We start from the raw sequence: 9,740 nt of genomic DNA, 5'->3' as shown, positions 1-9,740 counted from the left end.
AATATTTTTTCATGGGTCAAATTATAAATTTGAAGATAAAATTTTGAAAGGTTGATTTATGAGTTTGTTAAAATTTGATTTTTAGATTTATTATGTTCTCATAAGAGTTAAGACATTTAGTTGGAATTTAAATTTTTTTATTTTGAAATTTTAAAATTTAATTTTGATTTAATTTGAAAAGAGATTTAACTAGTGTGATTCTTAATTATATATAAAACTGAGTTTGGTTTTTACTTTTTAGTGAATATTATTGAATTATATATTGTTATATTATTAATAAAATGATATCAATTAAAAAGGTCTATACGTAGGAGATCTTTTCAAAAAATAAGAAATCAGTTTAAATTTTAAAAAACACAATAACTTACTTACTATGGTTAATTTTAAATATAATAACCATCCATGTCTTTTAATTTGAGTAGTCTTCTCCTTTGTATTCTATAAATCAGTTTGGGTCTCATCTGAAATTTGCAATGGGTGAGTTTGATCGATGGTCAAACATTCATCAAGATTTGTTAAACGAAATTACAAAGAGGTTCTATTCATATGATAATTACATGCAACTTCGATTGGTTTGTAAGCAATGGAACTTAAAACTTCCAAAAATTCCTGATGGCAACAAAGTTCCGTGGCTGGTACTATCTATGGGCAGTGCTGCTACAGAATCTTTTGAAGAAGAAGCTCATGTTCTTGAAGAAGAAGTTCGTGCTCCCGAAGATGAAGGAATTCTTGACACTCGTAGTCTCGAAGAGAAGGGGATTTACCACCTCATCTTACCAGATATGCAAGACAACATTATGTGTGGTTCTTGTCATGGATGGTTGATGATCATAATGGTATATGAAGGTACGATAAGAATCCTAAATCCATTTACAAAGGTTCACTTGGATCTTCCTCCAGTTTCAACTCTTCCAAATATAATTAATATTAATGGGGATGAATGTACTATGTATTGTGGGGACAGAATTATCACTAGAAATACCATTTTCATGCATCAAACCCAAATTTGGAAGGCTATTATAAATTCGGCTCCTAACAATGACAATGACAGTGATTTTATAGCAGTGGTTATATATGGATCATTACTAGAATTGGCCTTTTACATGCCCAAGGAGAAGAGATGGAGTAGATTTCCAACAAGAGATCTAGACGACGACGTTCATGATGTCATATTTTTTGAAGAGAAAATATTTGCAGTAGACGGTAATGGCCAACTATATGAATTTGATACAAGAACAAAGTCAGGACCAGTGGGAGGAAAACATGAAGCCACACCACCTCCATCCATTGTAGGAATGCCTAATTGTTCTTACTATCTAATTGGAGGTGATAATGGAAGTTTATTGATGCTGGTAAAAGGGGCAAAATATAGGTATTACATGAAGAATCAAAAGCGGTTCTGCGAGTGCGAAACTGTCAAATTTGATATCTATGAATTGAGGAAAAATGAGAAAACATGGTCAAGAATACACAGTTTGGGGAATTACATACTAGTAATTGGACTCAATTCTTCTGTTCAAATACTGCCAAGCAATATTTTGAATTGCAAAGGAAATCAAATCTACTTTACAGATAACAAGCGTGAAATGTACTTTGAAAACACTACTCCCTCTTCTGATATTGGCATCTTCGATTTGGAAGATGGGAGTTACCAAATATTTTTAACAGAGGTAAACTTTTTTTGTCATCCTATTTGGATATTACCCTAGCTTAAGGTCTTTTATTTTGTAATTTTTACTTTTTTATCTTGGACTTTCAAGTCTCTTATATTATATCTTTATTTTATTCTTCCTTTGATCAAGCTAAGGTACCTTATCACCTTTTCTGTTAGCATACTTATATATTTAATTATTTTAGTCAAATATTACTTATTTTCTTCACCTTGCGTTTTTTTGGAGGTTTGTATTATAAATCACAATACATTGTATATAAGTAGAAATTGTATAGTAAGTAGAAATTGTTTAGTAAAAACATGTGTTAAACTCATCCATTAAAAACTTTCACTTTATTTTTACCCAACCATATATATGTACGTTAGTAGCATTAAACCGTGCTGCGAATTTGAAGAATTACAAAGGAAGTGGAGATTGACAAATGGGCATGACTTTAATAAGAAAAAGTATAGAAAATTAATTTTTAGTTAGTTAATACTAATTAATTTTAGTGTTTAAATTTATAATTTAGAATTTAAAAATTGAAATTTAAAATAAACAAAATAATTTTTAAAAGGTTGATTGATGTTAGTAAAAAAAAAAGTTGGTTAATAATTTCTTAGTATTACTCTATTAATTAATAATAGTCTTTCCTCTAACTTTTTAACAACTTTTAGATAGTGCAGCTTTAAATGTAAACTGAGGACAATTAGATTAAAGAATAATTTTAATTAATATTAATATTATCAACTAATGCATGGTAGCTGGCACTCAAGAGCCAACACGGTGGGTGACACATGACATTAACGAAGATGAACATGTGGTAAAATATGAACAATTTTGGATGTAATGTTGAGGTATATTTTTCTTGGCCTAAGAAGATGTTTGATGTTGTCATGGCAAGGTGGCTTTAGAAATCATTGGTTAGGTTGATTGCTTGGAGGGGTGTCCATGGATTCGATGAAGGTCAGAATAATTTAGAAATTAATTTGGTGTGATTTTATGGGGTTTAAAGTTAGGTAAAAGTCTTAAAAATAGACTTAATAATTATTTTGGGTCGGATTCGGAACAAAACGAATTCATCTTTACCCGACCTATGTGCAATTCAAGGGAACTAAAAAAATATATGTTTTAACTTTTAAATTAATTTAAAATAAGCATCAAATTAAAATTTATGGACAAATTGTCAAATTTAAGTTCAAATATAGATATCAACTTTTCAGTAATAAATTTCTTTTTTATAAATAAGTGCATTATAAATAAGTTTTTTTTATAAATTATTGTTAAAATTTTAAAGACTCGGTTTTCATCCGATTTAAACTCGATATAGTTGTGACAAAAAAAATATTTAAGTTTCATTAGATCTATGATCGGGTTAAGATCTAAAAAAAATATACTCAGTATACATTTAGAGAACCAGATCTAAATTAAGACAAATCCGATTTTATCCACCTTATAAACACCCCTAATTGCTTGAAATACGATAATTCAATGTATTAATAATTATTATTAAAGATATCCAGACCTTGGTCATTATCAACTGGTAGTGTTCCATTCAACATGTAAATCTTCATGCTCCATAGAGAAGAGCAAGTTGCAAACTATTTGGGACAAAAGCTTATTAAACTTATTATTTTTACTGATGTTAGCTTCTCAGATGACTTATTTAAAATTAATTTCTTGTTATTTCTTTATTTTTGTTGAGCTCATGTATAATTTAATATCTATTTAACATTTAAATAAAGACTAAATTTAATATGTAATTAGATTTCTTCAAGCTATTTTTATTAAAAGATACAAATATTTTAACATTTAGAGAACCAGATCTAAATTAAGACAAATCCGATTTTATCCACCTTATAAACACCCCTAATTGCTTGAAATACGATAATTCAATGTATTAATAATTATTATTAAAGATATCCAGACCTTGGTCATTATCAACTGGTAGTGTTCCATTCAACATGTAAATCTTCATGCTCCATAGAGAAGAGCAAGTTGCAAACTATTTGGGACAAAAGCTTATTAAACTTATTATTTTTACTGATGTTAGCTTCTCAGATGACTTATTTAAAATTAATTTCTTGTTATTTCTTTATTTTTGTTGAGCTCATGTATAATTTAATATCTATTTAACATTTAAATAAAGACTAAATTTAATATGTAATTAGATTTCTTCAAGCTATTTTTATTAAAAGATACAAATATTTTAAAAATTTTATTTTTTATTTGATGTAAAATTTATTATGAAATATTCTAAAGAGTAAATTTTTTAGTATTTTGTTTTTTGCTAAAAAAATAACTAGTAAAAATTTAATTACAAAATACTGACATATGCATTCATATTAGATCGAAACTAAATTTGTACCCACATAAAATACCCTCTGTACTCTACATGGCACTTTAATCCTCTAAAAACAGAATACTTTTGTCACACGGAAGGTGAATACAAGTTTTCGATTTAATATAGATGTATATGTCAGCATTTTTATCTTTTATAGGTACAAATGGTTATTTATTTCCATAAAAATTCAATCATAAATTTTTAAACTAGTAAAAGTGCTAGGATAATTAATTTTGTCTCTTCACTAATTATTTAAAATATGACCCTTTTTAATGTCAAAATTAAACAATAAATATGATCCTTTTTATTTTTCTCACGTCTTTCAATAAACCAAGAATAAATTTTTTTTTTCAACTAAGTTACAGAATCTAACAACAAACCGGGCTGCATGTTGAAAAGGTCATTAAGTCAACTTTTTGGATCCAATAAGCAATCACATACTTACTTGAATGGCTCAGCTCATGGCATTCTTCCTTGTACTCTTTTGACATTATACATAGAGAATAAGACAATTTATTTTCGTCCATGACCCGTACATGGTACCAATAAAATGGATGATATCCTTAAAAAATTTTCTATCTTATTTCCTATTAAAATATGTCAACATATCATTTAAGGCAAACATATATAAAGACAAACTTACTCATCAGTCATCACCCTAATATGACAAGAAAAATTAAATAGATATCTTACTTATTATAAATTGTTCAGTGTCCTTTCATATACACTCGTTTTCAAGGCTTATTAAAAAAGGATACCTTGTTGCAGTAAGTAAACTCTTTTTTTTTACTTATATTATATACAGTATATATATAAAATTAAGATAGTGGGACATGTATATGGATAAGATCAAAGATAAATTTTTATACGCACACATGACAGGAAAATTAAATACATAATTAGTACTAGTAAATTAAGGTTCATAACTTTAATTTACAAGGATTCAAGAAACAAAGGTTTGTAACTGCTTACAAATTACTAACTATGATAACGTTTCATAAAATATTTGATATATATGTGCCTTATTAAAAGGTTAAACTTTCACATGTACCAATCACTTTTTTGGTACAGCAATATAGCAAGTACGATCTAATTAGCAGTCAAATTTTTGTCATATAGTGATGAATAAAAAGTCTAAAATGTCTTTAGTTATATAATAAAATTATGGAAATGACAGACTGGCTTTGTGCTTCATGGTTGAAGCTAATAGAAAATTGAGGTCAGAATGTATGGCTCTAATGGCTGGAAGCTGATGGACCATTTATTTACCAACCCAAAAAATATATTAGATGAACTTGGATTACTAAATAATAAAGAACCTAGACCCGATAGTGATATTTATTTTGTTTGTAAAAATTTTAAACGTTGTGGTTTTCATGTAAAACAATCCCCCAAAAGTATTGTTTTTGTCCCCAATATTTGGAGTAAGTCCCAAAGTTGTCCCTAACATTTCAATCGTCCTATTTAAGTCCCTAACGTTTCAAAATTGACTTAATGTTGTCCTGCCGTTAGGGATCCATTAACAGAATTGACGGCGGAACAAAATTGAGACGATTTTGAAACGTTGGGGACTTAAATAGGACGAAAACGTTAGGGACAAAAACGATATACAAAAATAAATTTTAATTTAATTTTATCTTTCAATAATATTAATTTTTTACTGTATATAGTATTCAATTATTTTATAATTACATCTAAATATCGTTTCAAAAATGTCTCAATTTTGTCCCGCTGTCAATTCTGTTAATGGATCCCTAACGGCAGGACAACATTGAGTCAGTTTTAAAACGTTATGAACTTAAATAGGACGATTGAAACGTTAGGGACAAAAATGATACTTTACTCTTAAAAATTTATTTTATATTACTTGACAAATAATTAGATTGTTATATTCAAAATTTATTAACTAATTACTTTTGTTAAAAATATTATTATATAATTGTTCATACCCTAGACCAATGTCCAGGCCCAGACCCAAACACCTTAAGAAGGCCCCATCAGTAAGGTTGGCCTTCCCCCGCAACTGACATCCGCATAGGAGGTCGGTTCCAACGCTAGGAAGTCGGTAAAGAGTGTTAACGGGCAGATAACACTCATTCAAATAAGTAACTGCCTCTAAAATCTTTCAACCCACTCCCCAAGTCAAATCTCAACCTCCCTAAGATAAAGGGACGGTTATCCTCCTTAAAAGGTAGAACTATCCCAACGGTAGCTATGGGTTTACCATTATAAGTACACTGACAATCCTCAGGTAATTAGAAGTCTCATACTCTTAAACTTGCTTAGACTCTTGCTGACTTAGGCATCGAAGTGTCTTTCCAGGTACCACCCCCCTTCCCTTGCACATACATAAGTCGGACGAGGACTCTTGACCGCGAGTCGGATCAAAAGCCTCCTCATTCACCCGATTGGGCCAACCTTGTGAGTCTAGCTCATCAATCTTCGGTTACCCAACGTAACAATAATATATTTTTTTATCAAAATATTTTAAAAAATAATTTATCTAAAATATTATATATAAGTATATAACACATAGAGATATTAACTTTTTTATTTTTTTTAAATTAAAAAAAGCATAATAAGTATTAAAATTATATACAAGTCAGACTATTGCAGAAATATAATCACATAAATGCAACGTGAATCACCCTAATCACATCTCTATGTAAATTAAATGAGTCAGACTAGATTTAGCTTTCTATATAAATCAAAACAGTCTGGTTCGATTTATACATATTTGCATGTTATCCTAGTAAATCTAATCAGGTTGTTTCGACACTAATAATTTAAAATTGATGTTTATCTCTATTGTAATTTAAAACTATTTATTTTGAATTGTTCAGTACAAATAAACATGAAAAAGTTATTAATGGAATCAAATATTATTTTCTCCAAGAGAACCTTATTTAGTTTATTTAATGGGATAAAATATTATTTTGGTTCTCAATGTTTTGGCCAAATCCTAATTTGGTCCTTAACGTTTCAAACGTCATACTTCAATAAAAAAAAATTTAAATCTCCTATTTCAATCCCAAAAAATATTTAAGCAGGTTTAATGTTGTCCTACCATTAAATTTGACACAAGCAATTCGCATATTGAATAGCCAATAACATTCGATTTCAGTATATAAGTAATATCGATCCACCAACGGTCATTAATATAAAAAATTTTTCTTTTGATTTTGAAGCGTTCATAATTGATTATTAAGATTTAAAATTTTGTACCAAAAAAATGAGAAAAATGTTATAAAAAGATTTTGACTATATATTTTTTTTAATATATAGAAAAAGATATGACTTAATTAGTAATATTATTAACGTCTATATCAGTCATTTTATTAACTATTAGTGTTAAATTTAATAGTAAGACTATATTAAATCTGTTTAAAATTTTTTGAAATGAAAATAGTATTTAAAATGTTAAAGACTAAATGAAAATTTGTTCCAAATATAAAAAATAAAAAATACTACTTTATAAAGAAAAGAGAGTGTGGCACGTTTTTTTACTATACTATATTAATACTAATAGATGTATAAGACTTAGTTCCATTTGTTATCTGTGGGTCGGATTTCTCAGCCTAAATAATAAACCAAAAAAAATAAAAAAGACTGTAAATTTAACAATTATGGTTTCAGAGTTTGTAATCTCATAAAATAATGCTAGCCAAAAATCATACAAAAATAATGCACTTAAAAATTATTCATTATCCTTAAATTAATATAAGAAAAATCATGTACCAAAAAGGTCTATTAACCGTTCAATAAAGAAATTAGCAATCAAAACAAAAGGTCATGACAAAAAAAAAAATCGAAAACATAAGGTAAGCCATCCAAAAAACCAACGACTAAGCCACCAAGCCACGCCACCAACAAGAGAAGCTTGTGTCAAGAGGCAGCATGATGTAATTTCCATAAATCACACCTCACAATACTTTCCATTATAAACACATGTTACATAGAAAATCACAACCCTTTGTTTAATTAATTATTAAATTCAATGGACACTTTACATGGACCATGAGAGTTCCAAAAATAAAAAAGTGTGAGTGTGTGACACTGATGATAATAAAATTTGTGTGGCAAAGACATTTTGGCACGTGCTGGTACCCCAGAGACATAACTGAGTTATGTACCTTTCCATGAAACATCACCTCTTTGTGTTTTTTTTTTTTCATTTTCGGTATTTTCCTCTTAATAACAAACCATTTAATTAATAAACTTAAACATCACGAGTAATTAGGGGTGCCAAAAATTTTTAGAAGGTGGGATCCCCGCAGGAATTGCCCTGAATGGGACCCAATGGTAGAGAATTTTCTTTGTGGGGATGGAGATGGGGAGCGAAATTCTCTCGAGATAGGCGCGAGGACCCGAGCGGGGATTCCCGCCCCATCCCCGATAATTCTCCGAATCTTTTAACTTACTTAATAACCCTTATTTTATTTCTAATATAGGGGTTTTTTTAGTAATTTCACTCATTGAAAACCCTAATTCTATTATTCAAGATTTTATTTTATGGACTATGATTTGCTATGTTATATTTTTGGACTTATAATCTTGGATAAGATATGTTTGTGTGTTTGTAATAATATTTTGTAATTTATTTTTTTATTTTTTTATATTTTTTATTATAATTTTCATATAAATGTTAAACATAGGAAGATGGAGAATGGGGTCCCACAGAGAATGCGAGGAACGCGAAGAACGGAGATGGTGACAATTATTCTCCCATGGCAGAAAATGAGACGGGGACAGGGATTAATTCTGGGGGCGGAGACGGGGAGCAGGGAGGCATCCCCCTCCACGCCCCGCCCCGTCCCGCCCCATTGACATGCCTACGAGTAATCCATTTTTGGGTTACACCTAAAAAAAAGTTGATCATACAAAATTATTCATAATATACATCTCTTCTTTTCTAATTCGCTCTCACTTCCTATTAATTCACTAGTTTCATTAGTCACCAAAAAAAAAAATTCACTAATTTCATTTAAATCATATTGTATGACCAACAATTTTGTAACCAACATTAAAAAATGGATGGAAAAGGAAAACAGAAAACCAACTACGTTACCTTTAATTTCCTCTTTTTATGAAAGAAAGAGAATTAAAATGAGGATGTTAATTATCCAGATATTGACTAAAATATTATAGGCCACCTAAAATAATATTTTCTAAGGATTAATATTTAAAATCATCTCTGAAAAATTAATCATGTGTTGATTTAGTCATTAAAAAATCAAATGCACCTCAAATTAATTTCTAAAAAGTATAATTGTAAATCAAATTAATCTTCCATCAAAATAATCAATTATTTGATTCACTGTTTTATTTATTTATATATATTTCAATAAATTTATTACTTAATACCGAATGAAATTTTAAAAGTGATATTTATTGTGACCGAATGAAATAAATTGATACAGTATGAATTCTACAATTTATTTTCGTAAAACACTTGATAGATTCACTTGCGATGACCCATGCAAGGTCCCTACAAGTACGAAAAATAAGTACGAAAAATTTGAATTGTGGGCCAAACACGCTAACAAATGACAACCATTGTATCAATATGTCCAACGTATGGATCGCTAACTTAGTAGCAATATGCTTGCAAAAATATGACGATGATATCACTAGATTTATAAAAATCCTATTGCACATGGATGCGAATATTATTATCATTTCTATTATTCACAATTAATATATAACTAAAATTATTAATTATTTAAAAGTATTAAAATAAACTT

The 9,740-nt window shown here is 28.8% G+C and overlaps 1 protein-coding gene across 1 annotated transcript; it reads left to right on the top strand.

The window, feature by feature from the left end:
• Window positions 474–1,709, top strand: LOC107637183 (putative F-box protein At5g55150). The gene has a single exon (XM_016340621.1). It carries the CDS (start codon window positions 474–476, stop codon window positions 1,707–1,709), a length of 1,236 nt encoding a protein of 411 aa, XP_016196107.1.

This window comes from Arachis ipaensis, chromosome B04 (genome assembly GCF_000816755.2).
Source record: "Arachis ipaensis cultivar K30076 chromosome B04, Araip1.1, whole genome shotgun sequence".
Lineage (NCBI taxonomy): Eukaryota > Viridiplantae > Streptophyta > Magnoliopsida > Fabales > Fabaceae > Arachis > Arachis ipaensis.
This window is presented reverse-complemented; position numbering and strand designations above follow the sequence as displayed.

Excerpts from the sequence above, each read along its gene's own strand:
- LOC107637183 (XM_016340621.1), top strand. The coding sequence starts at position 474 with ATGGGTGAGTTTGATCGATGGTCAAACATTCATCAAGATTTGTTAAAC.